This window comes from Spermophilus citellus (genome assembly GCF_964194105.1).
Source record: "Spermophilus citellus genome assembly, chromosome: 1".
Taxonomy (NCBI): Eukaryota; Metazoa; Chordata; class Mammalia; order Rodentia; family Sciuridae; genus Spermophilus; species Spermophilus citellus.
The window spans coordinates 42,520,385-42,539,312 of NC_138182.1; the positions used below are offsets into that span (position 1 = coordinate 42,520,385).

At 45.2% G+C, this 18,928-nt stretch overlaps 1 protein-coding gene across 1 annotated transcript in view; it reads left to right on the top strand.

The window, feature by feature from the left end:
• The window catches only part of SIAH3 (siah E3 ubiquitin protein ligase family member 3), a gene marked incomplete at its 3' end in the record, with an annotated part of 65,676 nt that extends 49,525 nt beyond the window's left edge, over positions 1–16,151 (top strand). Inside the window, exon 2 of the mRNA XM_081288090.1 lies at positions 15,483–16,151. Coding sequence (XP_081144216.1) covers positions 15,483–16,151 — 669 coding nt within the window. The remainder of the gene's footprint in view (positions 1–15,482) is intronic.
• Between the last annotated feature and the right edge of the window lie 2,777 nt (positions 16,152–18,928).

The following is an 18,928-nucleotide window of genomic DNA, read 5'->3' on the forward strand; positions in this document are numbered from 1 at the left end:
GTGTCCTCAGTCTTGAAGCGGGCACATGGCCAGTTTTACACGAACATTCCTGAAATGATTAAAATGCCCCTGTGCAGAGTTGAACAAGAATCTGACCCAAAGTTTAAAGAAAAAAGGAGACAGATACAAAATGAAGGCAGAGATGCTGAGCATTTATCCTGCTTTTAGTTACCCACTGGGCATCTGCAGACCCAAGAGTCAGTACTTTTAGCAAAGGCAGACTTCATCCCCGCTATCCATTCTTCCTTCCTCCCTCCCTCCAGACCTTTCTCCTTCCTCCTTCTCTCCTTCCCTTCCTGTCTCCCTCCAATCTTTCATTTTCTGTTCTTTGATGTATAGCACACAGTGAAGTACACAGGTGTTAAGTATATATTTTAATGGCTCTTAACATATGTCCCCACATAAGATAACCACTGTTCAAACATTTATCACCACAGAGTGGCTTTGTACATTTTTAAACTTCATACAAATGGAATTCTTAAATACGTACTCTTCAGTGACTACTTTTTTATTCATCATGTCTTTGAAATCTACCCCTGTTGTTGCAGGTAGCAGCCATTCATTCTTTTGTCGTAGTTGTGCGGTAGTGTGTCATGTGAGTATATCACAATTTATTCATTTAAAGGACATTTAGGTGTTTTGAGATTTAGGCTAGGATGTATTAATGCTGCTATAAACATTCACGTGCATGGTTTTTGATCACATAACACTCATATCTATCAGGTGTTGAATGCAACAGTGAAGTCCAGCCACAACCCCAACAGATTTTACACTACTTTCAGGCTCACAAGCTTGCAAGTCACAACTTGATGGATGTGGGTAGGAGACATGAGATTCCTGGGTCAGAGATGAAAGACAGTCTCTGACTAACAGCAATTGCAGTGGCCAGAGTATTCATACTTTTGCACCAGGTCCCTAAGACCTGGTTCCCATGATGTAATACAATTATAGCCAAACGATGCCTGCATCCACAAGTAGATTGCCCTACAAAAACTTAGAAAACCTGATCTTCAACAGTGGACTGTGAGCTTTCCTGCCCTTAGCTTCTAAGACAGATACCATCTGTTTCTCCTAAGGCTGTAAGCAAATTTGTCCTTTGCTCCCAGAAGAGATGCTACCTTTTTTAGGTTGTTCAGTATCCAAATATCTTTGAAACAATAGTTTGGGATAAGAGACAATTAAGTTCTTACATAATAAGAACTTAATTGTCTCTTATCCCAAACTATTGGGAATTTTTCCCTATGCCCTATGCCCTTTGAAGTTTCACTGTAAAAACTTGACAAAGACAGATAGAAGTTATACAAATGTATTAACATAAAAGGGGAAAAATCCTGGGATGAGCAAAGATAACACAAGGTGACTACCTACCAGCCTAGTATCATTCAGAAATCCATACACCTTTTTTCCATAGGGAAGTATGAGAGAGGGAAATGTAGACAAACCCGAAGGGTCATAATTGAACCTGGGGGTGCTTAACCACTGAGCCCCATTCTCAGCCCACTTATTTTCTATTTTGAAACAGGATCTCTCTAAGTTGCTTAGCATCTTGCTGAGTAAGTTGATTAGGGTCTTGCTAAGTTGCTGAAGCTGGTGTTAAACTCAGATCCTCCTGCCTCAGCCTCCCAAGCCTATGGGCTTACAGGCATGAGCTACTGCACCTAGCTTTTATAAGTGATTTTGAAGGGAGCTCAAAATCACTTATAAAAGCTAGGTAGAATATAGGGTGGCCTGGGACAAACTCTGTCTAGTTGGCAAAGGAGACTGTGATTTGTAAAAGTTTCCCTTTAGTCTTGAAATAGAAGACAATGGTGTGTGACAAAAGTCTGTCCAGGTGTGTTAACAGAGTTTTATCTCTTGCTGGCAATATAAATTTAGTTAATGGAAACTTGGGGAAGGGGTCAGAGGTACTGTTTCTTCTTTATGGGTCCAGATGTTAGGCTGATAAGGAAACTTTGCAGAAAGCCTCTCCATGAGCTGGGAGGGGGAGAAATAGGGACGGTCAGAGGAAACCAGATTCTGGGGTGAGTTCTAAGGTCTCTCCACATGTCAAAGTACCAGATGTGCAGAAATGCATGAGAATGGAGAACGGTCTTCCAACAGGTTCATGCCTGGGAGTGGAACTGCCGGGTCTAAGGTCTGGCTTTTGTAGATATTGAGTTTCCCAAAGTGATTATTCCATCAGAAGTGCCCAGGAGTTTCGAGTGTTCCACATCCTTGTCAACCCTTGGTACTGTCATTGGTTTCACTGTAGCCATCTTGCTGTGGTCATGTCTCCTTCCCACCTCAGGGTCTCTTCCACATAGAACTGCTTAGATGTCCTTTATAATTATGGTTCAAGTCAACATGAATATTATTTTCATTACATGTTCTAAGAAACACATTTCATGATACAGAAAGTAGGTGCCGTGTCCTCAGCAGCAATCAGTTAGCTGTTCAATAATAATAATAGTTATGTGATGATGATGATGATGATGATAGCATCTACCACTTACTGCTTTCTTACTCTGGGCTAGAGGGTATTAGATAGTGTTCTTTTTGTCTCATTCAATTCTTACTTCAACCCCTAGGAGATATTATTATACTTGCTTTATAAATGAAGAAACTAAAGCATAAAGAGGTTAATTAATGACTACAGGATTCGTACCCAAGTGGGTCTGACTTCAAACTATAGTTTTTTTCATTTTTTTCTACTGTGCAATTCTGTCTTTCTATCTCCCTCGGTTAGATGACACATGCCCTATTTTAAGGGCAGACTTATATGAAGGCCTAATTTTCTAAAGATGATTCTGCGGTTGGAAGACAGCCCTTTGTGTGAAATAGTTTGTCTCCGTGCTCCAGATTTGCATGTCTTTGATATTAGCACATGGGTGTCTTTGATATTAGCACATGGGTGGGAAAGACCTATGGACTACATCCACACTTGGGTGTAAGCACTATGTCTCCTGCCATCCAGAACATTCCTAGTCTGAGTTATTCAGGCAAGAGGCAAGTTTTAAGGAAACCAAAATTTTCAGTGGAGAGAGTGAACCCCTGCTTCTCCCACAGTCCTACTGTCAGAGTCTGGAAGACTTGAATACAGATGTGGAGGTATGAATCCATCCGTGTGAGAGATTTGGAGAGTCTGGAGCCAGCAGGGATCCGGCCTGAAATTATACTCCAGGAGGCTACACTTGACCCCAACCACTGGCCCAGTTTTAAAGCCTGGTGAGAACATGAGCATTGCCTCAGCTTCAGTTGAATCCACAAAGTAGAATTCAAAGATACACCCAGGAATGGGCATGTATGTGAGCAAATGTTGGGCTCTAGTGACCCTCTAGGTCCCCTACAGACAGGAACTTCCTGGTCTCAGCAGTCAGCAGCTATGAGAATCCATCAGGTCAGAGTTGCATGGAGCTGAGATTTTCTAACTTTAGAGATCCAGGAATGGGAGAAAGCAGGAGCAGGAACAAGTCCACCCTCCAGGGACATGTGCCCTTACTTGAGTCTTCTAAGATGGAAAAGGTTAAAAGATGCAAAGGAGTTTGTCCATTCATTTAAAAATACATTAAGCCCCTTCAGTTTCCAATTAATCTTCCAGAGATACATCAATGAATAGAACCAGGTTGTTATTCCCAAGAAACTTAATGTTGCAGTAGGGAAGACAAAGAGTACACAGATAAATATATGACCTACAGTCTCTTTGTCCTCTAATATACCTTATCATGGTATTGATAAGTGCTGTGAAGTGAAATAGGGGGATTCAAGTGGGTTTTTAACAGGTAAGAAAAGGACAGCCTCAGAGTAGACGTAACTGTGAATGAAGTGGAGGAGTGAGCCACATGGGTATCTGGTAGTGTTCCAGGCAGAGGGAATGGAGAGTACAAAGGCCCAGTGGCAGGCATGTGGCCAGCATGTCCAAACAACTGCAAGAGGCCAGTGTGCTTCAAGTTGAGGGAGTGAGGTAGGTATGGGAGAAAGGATCATGAGACCAGAGAGTTAGGTAGGTGGCAGAGTATGTTGGTTCTTGATGACCCTTCCTGGAAACCATTAGAATATTTAGTGAGAAAAGTTATAGTCAGTAAGGGGGCAAGAGTGGATGCAGGAAGACTCATGTATTCATTTTCTAAGACTGCCATAACAAATTACTACAAACCTGGTGGCTTAAAGCAATACACACTTATTCTGTCACAGCCTGGACACCAGAAATCGGAAATCAAAGTGTCACCAGGGTCACGCTCCTTCTGAGCTCTAAGGGAGCACCTACCCTTGCCTCTTCCAGTCCTGATGGCCCAGGCCTTCCTTGGCTTGTGGCCACATCAGTCCATCTCTACCTCCCTCTTCCCATGGCCATCTCCTCTGCTTCTGGGTCTTCGATGTCTCTTCTAAGAATATTTGTCCCTGGACGCCGGGCTCACTTGGATGATCCAAGAGGACCTCATCTCAAGTCTTAATCACATCTAAATCCCATGTGCAAAGAGCCTTTTTTTTTTTTTTTGAAGAAGGTCTCTTTCACAGCTTCCAGGTCAGTGTGTGAGCACATCTTTGTGGGAGGAGCCTTCCAACTCCCTCCAAGTAGGAGGCTCCTGAGAGGCAAAGTGGGTGACTTGCCTTTGAGTGGTGATGGGCAGATGGTGAACGTGGTTAGATGGTGATGGAGTCAGAGGGAGGAGTCATTCATCCTCTCCACTAAGAGTTCTGGGGCACCTCCCGTTTCCCAGCACTCTGCTGGTCCTGGACAAACAATGGGGAAGAAACAGACCATGTTCCCCACCTGGAGCTCACCTCATGGTCCAGCAGGAAGATCAGATGTTAAATAAGTTTGTTGCATGTTAGAAAGGAGCACATGTCAGATAGACCTGACCTAATCAGAATAAGGAACCCCTTAAGGATGGATAAAAGTTAACTGAATAAAGCAGGTAGGGAATGGAGAGGGTGGAGAGCTCAGACAGAGTGAGCTGAATTTGTGGAGTTTCTGGACAAGATGCCTTTGAATAATTGAGGAAAACAACTTTGATATGTGGCCTAAGGACATCCTAGCCATCAAATTTTCTCAGATCACTCAGGACACGCCTCTGCCCACACATGACTTAATATATTTGCTTCCAAAATTTGCATTTGCTGTTTCTAGTTTCTAACCTCCTCTGTAAGGTTAGTACATTAGTCAGGTTTCCATGACTGTGACAAAATACCTGAGATAATCAACTTAAAGGATGAAAGATTTTTTTAATGTTTTTTTTTTAGTTGTTGATGGACCTTTACTTTATTCATTTATTTATATGTGGTGCTGAGAATCAAACTCAGTGCCTCACACATGTGAGGCAAGTGCTCAACCTCTGAGCCACAACCCCAGCCATGAAAGAGTTATTTTGACTGATGGATTCAGAGGTTTTGGTCCATGGTTACTTGGCTCTGCTGCTTTTGGCCTGTGGGGACACAGTACATTATGGGGACAGGAGTGGTAGAGCTGATCACTTCCTGGTGGTTGGGAAGCAAAAAGAAAGAGAGAAGGAGTTGGGGGTCTCAATATCTCAGGACTTCCAGGGCACATTTCCAACCACCTAACTTCCTTCTACTAGGTCCCTCCTCCTGAAGATTCCACCATCTCCCAATAGCACCATCAAGTGGGGACCAAAACTTGAACATATGGGCCTTTGGGAGACATTCCAGATCCAAACCATAATAGTTAGGAGACTAACTTGGGCCACAGCAACCTGTTATGTTGTGACTGTTGTCAACAAGCTAAGGGTAGGTTAGGACACTAGGGGTGTCCAGATGGGCGGAGGTTGTACTGTCAGCAAACCCATCACACCTCCCTTGTTACCTTGTGGTCCTGATGTCAATCTACAGAGATGCTTCCAGTAAATGGAGCTTAAGGTATTTAAATTTTAACCTTTAAATTCCTCATGCAGGCTCAGGTTTCCCTTTCCAATTGCAGATACAAAAATCTGACTATATGAAAAGGTGCTTTCAAGACAAAGTCTTTCATCTACAGGACTCATTAGCAAGCTCCAAGCCTAGCAGTTGAAAAGCAGAACCAAAGAATAAATGGAAAGGGAGCTGCCTTCCTCAACTATTTGCTTTGACTACAGGCTTGCTCCAAATGTTTGCAGGCTCCAAGCAAAAGTACGAGTGAAGGCCCACACTCTGTAAACCTAAATACTTAAAAGTAAAAATCAAGGCATGAGACTCTTCAAACATGTTCTATCCTCTTGCCTTCATAATTACACCTTCATAACGAGCTGTGTACACAGCCAGCCACCTGTCTCACTTTCTCCCGTTTCTGGCTTCCTCCTATCCTATGATGGGCCTCATGCAAAAGCAAATGAACACCCCAATTCACACACCCAAGCTCTGTGCATACCCCCTAGGATAGCCGCTCATTGGCCACACCTCCCATCCTATGATGATGATTTCCTGGGCCACTGGGAACTGATGTGGGCCATTGAGAGGAGATTCCCAGTTATCTGGATGGGGTGTAGAAGTGTGGATTGTATAGCTCCAGGTGGACATAACCCAGCGGGAGGGGCCAGGATATTCTTTGGTTGGGTTGAAATTGCCTCCTGGTGATTGATAACAGAAAATGAGTAAGGAGATTGACTGGGAGGCCTCCGGGCTTTTTTAAAGGCCTCAGCCCTGCTGAGGCGTGGGAGGGGAGAGTGGTCTGGATCCATCCAGGAGGCAGACAGACTTCCTGGGTCAAGCCAGCAGACTATGCCTCCCAATCCAATGTGAGAAGCAATTCATGATCCATAAAGGAATGCCTGAGACTTTGAGTCAACTCTGTAAAAAGTAGAGGCAAAGAAAGTGCCTCTCTGACTTGAGAAGTTTCTTCTTTGAAGTTTTTATTTCACGTCCGTGCTGGCAACTGGGCCGCCTCTCAGTCAGCTTTCAAATGCAGCTTCTGGGTCCCATCCCTGTCAGTTTTAGGGTGAGGAACTGCCAGGACACCATCCTGATGAGCTCACAGCTGTGGACTCCTTGTACACACACACACACACACACACACACACACACACACACACACACTTGTCCAGCAGCTGAGAAACCAAGGTAGAGGATAGAGCCTCCACTGCAGGTGGTCCCCAGGGTTCTGTTTATGAATCATCCACTCATTCATACATTCAAGCAGAAATATACTTACCAAGAGTCTGTCAGATGCCAGGCACTGTAAAGTGCTGGATTTGCCCATTACTGGACCAGACACTGTCCCCCCTAAATGACTTCCAGCTCAAGAAGAGAAGCCACCAGCTAGTGATTTTCAGTGCAGGTTGAAATGAGTAGTGAGTTGAATGTGAAGATCTTTTCTCTTTTCTTTTTCTTTTGGTTCCAGGGATCAAACTCAGGGGCACTCAACCACTGAGCCACCTCCCCTGGCTTATTTTGTATTTTATTTAGAAACGGGGTCTCACTGAGCTGCTCAGCATCTCTCTGTTGCTGAGACTGGCTTTGAACTCAGATCCTCCTGCCTCAGCTTCCCGAGCTGCTGGGATTACAGGTGTGTGCCACCGTGCTCCGTGTATGTGAAGATCTTAACTGCTGCACGGCTGCTCCAGAGGCCAGGGAGGGAGACAGCATCGCCATCTTAGAGCAGTTGATGGTCTCAAATAGACAACCCCAGTTAGATGGATGCTGACACACTTCAATGATATAAAGGACAGAACCAGGGTGAGCCTCATGGAGGAAGCTACGATTAATGCATCCATGTGTGCTACAAAGAGGGGTCAAGCATCTGACTGTTGCATACTGGCGCTGTGCTAGCCTGAGCAAAGAGTCCCTGTCCTGAAGGCACCCAACAAACAGGAAATATTCTGGTCAGCCAAGAGCTGAGATCTAGAAAGACGGGCCCTGCAATCCTAGCTTGGGGACTCAGAGAAGTGGGTTCAGTTTTCACAGTGTAACCCCCATTTCCTTACCAGACCCTCATGTAGCCAGGACGGCATTAATAAGAGGGCTGGCACGGGAGGCTTTTGAGAACACAGACCAATGTTTGTGAGGACATCTGTATGGACCTCTTCTCTATTTTTCACCTGTGGGTCTTGGTTTTAAATAGATTTGTCCTCCAAGTTGTCATTTTCCTCTATTCAAAGTAATGTCCCATATCCCTCTTATCTAAAGAGTCAATGACTTAGAGGCTCCTGTGTGTGCTCATCAGTCTCCACACTCAATTAACATAATTTTGGTCACTAAGAAAGAAATTTTGCATGTAATGATATTTCAGAGTGAGATCCCAATACTCCAATACTCCTGAGAGATGGCATCAGACGGTCAGAAGCCCTGACCCAGGGGTTGGACATAGAGCAATTAGGGAACAAGCTTTTAAACCCTTTTGTAAAGTAAGAAATCTCCCTGAACGATGTTACCCGGTCCTCACTCCCTTCCTCGCCATCCATTATGCTGATTGACAAACCACTAACGTCGCCAACGAAGACCCAGGCGGAAGTGTTAATTAGCAGCATCTGGTGTGAATCAGAAATATGGCTAGGAATTGAAGCAATTGTACTCATTATTTCTGGGGTGTGGGCTTTTCCAATAAAATGTTAGGTGATAACCTTGAAGTGAGAATTCCTGATCCAGGAATTGGCAGTCCCTGGAGTATGGTTTTTTAAAGATTATATATTATAAATATATAAGTATTATACATCTATATATCTTATGTATGTATATCTCATATTATTTATACGAAAGTATTTTGAAGAAAGGTGCAGACATGATATAACCTAGGCCCCCAATATGACCGAAGTCTGACTCTGGTATGGGGGAAAGGATCATGAGATACATTCATTAAGAAGTCCTACCCTGGGGCTGCATTTTTTTTAGCTCACTTTGTGTTATTCCTTCACTGTTTTGAAGCATTCCAATGTCCTCCTGGGTTCTGTGTACACATACAGAGTTGCACTAGGTTCTGAGGGAGAGAATGGAGAGCCAGGAAAACCAAATGGACAACATTCAGCCTCCACCTCTGACTATCCTTCCCAGAAACAAAATACCATGTCATGTAGGCACGAGTACACTCCCCTTCTTAGCAGACCTGACTTTGAACTTGGCTCAGGCCTTGACTTTATCCCCATACTCTAATGCCTATTTTTTAACTCAGCTTTGCATTTCTGAGACCCAAAGACTCAACCAGAACAACTTAGAGGAGGAAAAGTTTGTGTTGGCTCACAGTTTCAGAGGTTCAGTGTGTGGTCACCGTGACTCCATTGATCTGGGACTGGGGTGAGACAGAACATCATGTGACAGAGGGAGGAATAGTGTGATGAAGGAAGCTAACAGTTCATGACAGCCAGGAAGAGGAGAGAGAGGAAGAGAGAGAGAGAGAGAGAGTGTGTGTGTGTGTTTCACCCACCAGGGACAAAACGTAAACCTCGAAGCCACACCCCACCTGCCTAGAGTCACCACCCAGTACAGTACTCTTTTCAAATTATTAATCCATCAAATGGATTAATATACTGATTAGGTTCCAGCTCTCATAATGTAATCATCTCACTTCTGAACATTTCTGTCTTGGCTCACACCTGAGCTTTGGGGAACATCTCATATCCAAACCCTAACCCTGCCCTGGTGTTATGTTACCCCATCCTCTCTCCACCTGCTCTTCCTTCCTCTGTGTGAAATGCATTCATAGAATCACTTCCTTTTCCCTCTTCACCCAGGTTGAAAAAGCCTCCATTAATTAATACAAATAAGAGCATGGACAAACTCAAAGCAAGAGCCTGTCATTTAAAATTGGGTGCAGAATCCTCTTTCTGCCGAAATGCATTAGCATGGCCGTGTTCTGGAAGCAAGTGGAAAGGAAAATCAATCCTGTAAGTGAGCTTGCTGACCACAGGGAGTTCAGGCTGGAGAAAGGGTCATGTCATAATTCCAAGGGCAGGTTTTCCCTTCGAAAGCCAGGATTTGGAGGTATAGCCATTACCAACCATGGGAGTGTGGCTGATCAAATTAAAGAATGCGTTTTTAAATTCAATTACACCCTCAGTGGAAATAGCCTCACAAATGCTTGGGGGGAAAGAATTATACCCAGTCTATAAAGCCTAACATTTCTAAACCCAATTCTGCACATTATTCTAAAGGTTAATTCAAAATCTCTCTTCCAAATGGGAAGTTAAATACAGCCAATGGAAGGAAGGCATCCTCTGACTGACTGAGGGGTTTATCAGTCTGTAAGAGTTCATTAGTTTTAATTAGTGTAATCACTAATGTTGCATTAACAGTTTAGTGAAGGAAAGTAATTACTCACACATCCACTGTATTAGATTGGAAGATTGGAATTCATTTTCCAAAAACGATTAGCATTTTGCCAATTAAAAACATCCCTTCTCCCTGCCAGCAGACCTGTGACCTCCATCACCCAAGGATCGTTTAAATGAAACATATTTTGCATCAGAAGATGGAGTAGGAAGACATGAGGAATTAAGACTGCATTTATTCTTAGCGCCTTCTTGGAGCACAGCAAGTGCCCCGGTCTCCGTGAGTTCATAATGTCCCACTCTATTTGCATAGTCATTCAATTCGGTCTCTTTGGATTATATCCTTGGCTGCTTTGTGATACAGCAGCAATTAAAAAACAAGACATAAAAAGGCTGGCAGATGAAGAAGCCCAAAGGAAGCAACAGGAGCGCTTAGGTAGAAGAGCACTGTTGGTTCCACTGGATGGACAGGGTGGGGACTGGCTGCTGGCCCCACTCTGAGTGCTAGTTTGTAGCAGGCTCTGCTTGTGGGCCTGGGCACATGGTGCCACCCTCAAGAACACTTTAAAGTGCACAGCTGAGTCCTGGGCCTTCCTGCTGGTTTCCCACTGGGCACTGAAGACCATCTCAGCCTCCCCTTGATTTGGCAATAAGGCCCAACCCCTCTCCATCTCCACCAGATGGTCCATCTGCTAGGTCTGTTGGAAACTTCTTGTCGCTTCTTAAACATCTTGCCTTCTATCGCATCTGGCCCTTTCAAACTTGTTATTCTCCCTGTCAGCAAGACCTTTACCTAATTTGTTAGAGAACTCACCCTTCATGCTTCACACAGAATAAATGTCCCTCACGCTCGCTAGAATAGCCTCCCCTACTTTCTGCTATGAGAGCCCTTCTTGCCTGAAATCCTCCCTCAGTGTCTGCTGGGATTGGTTCCGGAAACTTCTGTGGTACTCAAATCCATGGATATTCAAGCCCCTCATATAAAATGACCTAGTGTTTACATATAACTCATGGATATCCTCCCAAATCCTTTAAACCATCAGTAGATTATTTATAAAACCTACTACAATGCAAATGCTATACATTTTGTTTAGAACATAGTGTCAAGAAAAAAAGTCTGTACATGTTCTGTACAGATATGATTTTTGAAAATATTTTCAATCTGTGGTTGACAGAAAGCACAGATACAGAGGACCTGCTACACTGCATTTTTGCATTGTGTTATAACATATATGATCCTAGGGGCCAGTGAGCCAGGAACAAGGATGCTCTTCTGTATTCTCAACCCTTTGCACTGTTAGGTGACTACCTTGAGTTGTGGTCATGTTTCTCTCTCCTCCCCACCTGAAGCCTCATCAGAGCTCACCTACCACATCACATAGGAGGGAACAGAGATATTTGCATACAGATAGGCATCCTCCTCCTCCGCCGCCTACCTGCCTCGCTCAGTACCATTTCCAAAGGGAGTCAACACTTGCTTGGTGCACTCGAGACTCCCTTTGCTGACAGGTTCCTGGTTGCATTGTCTCATGGGGGGCACTGGCAGATTGGAGAGAGGGATAAGGGAACTCAGGGTATCCCCCCTCCTTCCCTACTGTGACTTCACGTGTCTGACATTGGCTGCACAGCACAACACAGAAGAAGGAGAGAAGGCTGGGGAAGGGCTTTTGGAGGTTAACTAGCCCAGAGGCCACTTCTGAGATGGGAATCCCAGGACATTCTGTCATCATGCGTTAGACCAAGGGCAAAATCAGGTTCTCCAGGCTCTTGTGGTAGTCTGTGTTCAACCAAATTGCCACCCATGTGTGAAGGTCAGGTGACCAGGTTGGAGAGAGGAAGGCATGGACCAAGGCAGAAGGTCACCAAAGTCTTCACCCCCAACCCCATCTAAATGGAAAGATCATCTTCGTATGAACACTTGACTTCCTTTTTAATGCCATCTTAAGGCATTATTTTATTGCTTCTTAAACATCTTGCCTTCTTTCGCATCTGGCCCTTTCAAACTTGTTGTTCTCCCAGTCAGCAAGACCTTTGGGGTTTTTTATTTTTGCCAGTAAGAAAACTTCCTTCATTTACTTGCTGGACAAGTAAACAGGGAAGTAGACAAAAGTCTTTTGAGATCCAGACTGTGTTCTTCCCAGACTATGATCCTTGTCCCCTTTAGCTATTCTGGGCTCCATTTCCAGCCTCATCTTTTATGTGCTGTGTGACTTTGAGCAAGTGACTCAGTCCCTCTGTGTCTTAGTTTCTTCATCAATAAGACAAGCATAACTTATTTCTCTCATGATTATTGTAAAGCTCATGTGAGAAAGGGGTCTTCTCAGAGACTGGGTAGGGGCAGCATTTGGGGCTTCCCATCAGAGCACAAGACTAGGCTTTCTTGGGCACAGCTGAAGAGGCAGACCACCTTTCAGGAAGGTGCAGACTTCTGGAAAGACCTAGCTGGTGTTGGGGACCGCATATCAAGTCAAGATGGCGCCTGGCAGTTTGCCAGGAGGAGTGGTTTGTAAGGCAACGCCACCAAGCCACTTAGATGGTAGGGATTCCTTATTGGCTGCTTGCTGTAACTGGATGATGCTAATTGAGTCAAGCTGTGTGTAACCAGTTAGGTATATATACCTCTGCTGTTTTGCAATAAGGCGGCTCCTGATACCTTGGGTGCCCGCTACCTTGAGTTCCCGCTCAGTTCCTGCTGAGTTTCCCCGAAATAAAGCAGTTCCCGCTTCAACCTTCAATGTTGAGAGCCACAACCAAGTCAAGATGGCGCCTGGCATTTTGCCAGAAGGAGTGGTTGAGGGGTAATGCCAGCGAGCCATTAAGATGATGATAATTAAGTTAAGCTGTGTGTAATTATTAAGATAATGACTGATTGCTGTAACTGGATGACGCTGGATTGGGGCAGGCTGTATATTCAGTTGTGTATATGGACCTCTGCTGTCCGGCAATAAGGCGGCTCCTGCTACCTCGGGTGCCCGCTACTTTTGAGTTCTCACGGAGTTCCCGTTGAGTTCCCATTGAGTTCTCGCAGAGTTGCCATGGAGTTCCCGTTGAGTTCTCGCGCAGTTCCCGTTGAGTTCCGTGGAGTTCGCGTGGGTTCTCGAATAAAGTTCGTTCCTGCTTGAATCTACAAGTGGCTCGTGACCTCCCGGTTATTGTGCCCAGCCAGACTGCGGCAAGCTGGAGCCTAGCTGATGGAGATACAGCCCTGGATTTCTTGGGAGGAACCCTCCCTTTACCCAGTGAGTAAATGGTCCAGGCTGCCGGCAGGGTTTAAACAAGGTTTAATTTATCTGTAAACAAACAAAAAACCCCAAACTGATCTTTACTGTGGGAGAATTAATGAAATAATTATTTTCTAAAATCTACTTTTCCTAGTGCCGAACACTTAGTAGATGCTACATACTAGGTAACTCCCTTCTCTGTGTTTAATACTAAAGGGTAACTGATCACTAGCAGAATTCTGGAACATAGTCTGTTGCCTCGCGGCTGAAGGCGCGATGTCTCCCTTAGAGGTGAGGAAGGGTGACAGCAGGCGGCCCAGTAGCTACCATCAGAGGCAGGAAGGCGCTGCTGGAGGGACTTCCATAGCTTACACTGCTTCTGCAAGAACCCAGACCCCGGAAGCTAGAGCTAACAACTCCAGAGCAGACCTCATCTATGCCCACCTGCCTCTAGGTCACCTCCACCACCAGGTGGCCGTCTCTGCATACCACGTGTATGAATGTGTGCGTGTGCTCATGCTCTAAAGAGGGGATGCCAGTCGGCCCCTAGCAATTAGCCACAGTGAGCTAGAAGAGAGAAAAATTCTTGTAACCATGGTGGTGAGTGTAAAAGGCAGACTTTGACCCTATTTTCTATACTTTGGGAACAAACTGAAGCAAGGAGAAAAGGCAGGTGCCCAGAGGCACTTCAAGTCTGGAAAGCATTTGGAGAACTAGGGCAGATGGGACTTTCACAACCTGAGGGTAGCCTAGGAAACCACTACCAGGTGAGGGCCCCGTGCCTGGGGGGGGGGGCGCTATAAGGCTGCCACCTCCACCCAATGGCCCAGATCCTTCAGTAGCTAATTAAAGACAAGAGAAACTCGGGAGTGAGAGTGGGGAGCTGAAGGCAGGCAGAACTGGGGTGGGGTACGTGCTGTGTGTTCTGAGTCAGGAGGTGTGAAAATGAATCCCTGTCTGCGGCTTTCCCGCTTGGTAACCTCAGGCACATTGCAACTGAAGCCTGTATCTTCAACTGAAAAATATGAATCATAGTCCTCATGTCACAAGGAGGACCCCTGTCAAATGTGTAATTAATTATAAGCATATTAATGTCTGTACCACCCACACCAAGAGACACGGTGTCCATTGCTAAAGCCTTCAGGGCCTGGCCATAGCAGGTGCTCCATACATGCTTACAGATGCCTGATCAGAAGGTGCCATCACAGGTCTGACTGTTATTAAGGACATTTGTGGGCACACTGCCCTGAGGAACAAAAGGTCAGGAGACTGTCACAATGGAAGTGCCTGGAAGTGAGCCCCTGAGAAGTTGCTCTGGAGCAGAGAGCGAGGCATAGGGTAGAAGCTTCCATGGTGGGGGACAGTACCCGGAGTCAAGGGTGGGGCTTCCTCCCTGGTGACTGGGGTCAACTGCACACAATTGCCTCTGTGTCCCAATGGTTGCCTTAGGACCTGGGAGAAGGATACACAAAAACTGTATGACCCCTGATAACCCTGGAAGGACAAATAGGTATTATTGAGTTTTTATTCTAAAAATAACAGCAATAATAAAATAGAAAAAAAAAATCCATTGACTTCTATTGTCTGCACAAAAAAATCAACAGTATCAAGTAAGCAAAAACAAAAACATCCAGGGTCGGGGGTGTTCTTCATGATGGATGACGATTACAGTACAATGTTATTTGAGGGGGAAATTGGCTATTTGCTATTTGCTTGGATATATTATTAAAGAATCACAAAGACATAAATATTGCATTTTCTTGGCCCAAGTTTCCAGAATCTTAACCCCCCATCTACCCAGGTACTCACAATGTCCCTCATTTTTAAAAGAAATGAACCTTTCTCTGTTGGCACTAAATAATCTGCTTTAAAATTTTTTTTAATTGTAATTAATCCCTTAATTTTATTTATTTAGTTTTATGTGGTGCTGAGGATCAAACCCAGTGACTCATACTTAGTAGGCAAGTGCTCCGCCATGGAGCTACAACCCCAGCCCGACAATCAGCTTTTAACGTTTTGGTCACCAGGGGAGTCGCAGCCAGGGACAGACACAGGTCTCATGCCCCACTAATACTACTCTCTTTCCTTCTAGTATGTGTCCAGTAGACGCGCCATCACTCAGAGCACTGCAGAGCAAGGCAGCTTCCACCCTCACCATCTCCCCCACCACCACCGCCACCACTGCCACCACCACCACCTGCGCCACCACGCCCACCCCCACCACCTCCACCACCAGGAGGCAGGGCTGCACGCTGCCCAGGTGACGCCCTGCCTGTGCCCCTTGTTCTCCTGCCAGTGGGAAGGCCACCTGGAGGTGGTTGTGCCCCATCTGCGTCAGACCCACAGGGTTGACATCCTTCAGGGAGCGGAAATAGTCTTCCTGGCCACAGACATGCACCTGCCGGCGCCGGCCGACTGGATCATCATGCACTCCTGCCTCGGCCACCACTTTCTGCTGGTGCTCAGGAAGCAGGAGAGGCACGAAGGGCACCCTCAGTTCTTTGCCACCATGATGCTGATCGGGACCCCCACCCAGGCCGACTGTTTCACCTATCGCCTGGAGCTCAACAGAAACCATCGGCGTCTCAAATGGGAGGCCACCCCCCGGTCTGTCCTCGAGTGCGTGGACTCGGTCATCACAGATGGGGACTGCCTCGTCCTCAACACCTCCCTGGCCCAGCTCTTCTCTGACAATGGCAGCCTTGCCATCGGAATTGCTATCACTGCGACGGAAGTCCACTCCGCAGAAGCTGAGATGTGAGGCCAGGAGCCACCAGAAGCCCACACACAGCCTGTGAGCCCCGGACCTCTGGATGTCAGGACACTAGACTCCTTTTTATTCTTCTCCTTCTTTCCTTCTTTTTTTTTCTTTTAATTTTGTCTCAGGTACTTTGTGGTATTTAGTATTTGTCAGCCGCGGGCATTAATATCATGTAAACATCCTGTGATTCCAGATCTTGGTGTGATGTCTGTCCTGCTTTGTTGACATAGTTTTATAGAATGTTTGTAAGATTCGATCAGAGTAGTTATTTCCTGCCACCCTCAGTTCCTTTCTCCACTATTTCCAAAAGGAAAAGACTGTTGGAGTCGAAAGATGTACTGTCCAAATCGTTTCTTCTTTCTTTTTTCAGTCTATTTCAGAGGGATTCCTGCCTCTTTAGGTTGAGTCTGCTTCTCCCCTCTGCCACACTTCAGGCACTGGGGAAGCATTACACCCAAACCCCAAGAAGTGCTCACTGGGGCCCAGTGGGCCTTTCGCCAACCCATTCTGTCACCTCAGCTGGATCCTGGCAGGCCTCCAAGTGAGTACTTAATTTCAGGCAGATTGCCCTGGGTGCCCATCAGCAATCTTTTCTTCATCAAAAATAATTCATCCTGAAACACGACACCGTCCCCCTAAACAACCTGAGTAATTCTCCAGCCACTTTTGCTGCCACCTCACACCCCAAGTACCAGAAAGAGGTCCTTGGAAGATTTGACAGCACAATCCTCTTGATTCACACAATAATTGCTAGAGCCCTGGGACTAGGGCTTCATTTTTTCAGAGCCCTGAGTGGGTGACAAACTTTAGGTTGCATCCTGCTTGCTCTCAGAGCTATGGGACATGCTCCCCCGGGGCACTGGAACTAGCTTCCCACCTCCACCCACAAGAATGGTCCAGGAATGACTTGAGGCTAGTTGGTCAGTGCCAGAAAAAAAAATAGGCTTGTCTGACTCCCTACTTAGTCCCCAGTCCCTTTCTGTAATCCAAGACCTGCTTGGCTGTAAGTCTGATAACCGTAGAAACCGCAGTTCCTCTCCTGACTTCTGATACTCAACCATTCTGAAAACATCCCAGGTGCCCCAGATAAACAAAGGAACCTCATGAAGAATACAACTAACATTCACAGGGCTGATAACCGTAGAAACCGCAGTTCCTCTCCTGACTTCTGATACTCAACCATTCTGAAAACATCCCAGGTGCCCCAGATAAACAAAGGAACCTCATGAAGAATACAACTAACATTCACAGGGCCTCGGGGCTCCTGAAGACATCACCTTTGCCTTCTTGTGCCAAGTCACCTGAGCCAACCTGGGAATAACTTCAGGTCATTGTTATTGCAAACAAGACTGTGTTATGAGTAAGTGATCTTGGATAGGATCTTCTTGCATGTTGGTTTCTAGAAATCCTTAGAATAAGGAGGAGGACATGTGCTATTTTCTTCCATCTATGGTACTTCCAAGGAGACCTTTCTCTCCATATCCACATGTAAGGAATTAAAGAAAAAGGAGCAAACTAACAACAAATAAGAAAGAGAAAATAATATCCAAAAAGTGTGTTTGAGCTTTAGTGCTCTTCAAGGGCTCTCTCTCTCTCATTTGAGTCTCAGGTTAATCCTCAACAGTATCCTCAATATACTAAAAACAATAAAAATGCCCAGGCAGGACATTACCTTCTCCAGGTCACACATGGAATGATCAGACCACAGGTAGAACTCAAGATTAACCAACTTCACACTTAGGGTTCTCAAAATAAGAAGACTGCCCAAAATATTTAGCAATGTTCCCATATCAGCAGTGGATCAACTGGGTCTTTACCTTAGGACAGTTGAGAGAACAAGAAGAGGAAGATTGGAGTGGAGTTGCTTTTAGGGGCATCTGGTCAACCTGGGAATAGGCCAGCCCCAGGGAGATGATGTGGGGACAGTTATGTGGAGGTCTCAATGCCCTTTCTTGTCTCTCTTCACCCACTGCCAGGCTTCTTAGATTCCCAAGAACCCCTGCACAGCCCTGGGTTCTGGTTGTCTCATTCACACTGAGGTGCTAGACTTACTGACATCCTCTGAGGAACATGTACATTCTAAGAAGACCTAGAGAGACAGCAGCACTTAATGGTGAGAAAGGAGTTTACCCATATTTGAATCACAGCTTTTTCTGTAGGTATGGAGAAAGAACCATCCCTCTCCTTGAGCCAACATGAATGATTATTGGTGAAATGGATGTCAGGCCATACAAGGAAGGTTGTTTTTAACAATCAGTATTCACATGAATCACTTTATCTTCAGATAGAAGTCATAATAGCACACATGGCTACCATTTATTGAGAGTCTACTACATGACCCAGTGGACTAAGTATTTGAATATACTATCTCATATAATCTCCCTAACAACTTTATGAAATGGATACTGTTTATTATACCCACTTTATAGGTGAGAAACACCTACATGTCTGCCTCCACAGTCCAGGCCTCTGACCAACATCAACCACGTTATTCCTATGAACTCAAGACCCAAGGCTCAGAAGGACCTAGCCTTGAAGTCCGAATGGCTTAGGAGCCTTTTAGTACTGTGGTACTAAATGTGCTCTTTCATTTCTCCTTTTTCTTCCTTTTTTTTGCCAACTTAAAACCCAGTGGTACCCTAGAGCTGCCATGTGTTCTGGTTGTTAAATTCTTAGCAATTTTGCAAGCTGATTATTAAGTACAGCCATTATTAAAAATTAAATTGTATAAATTTTCAATTAAATAAATTATATTTAATGCACAGGTAATAAGTATG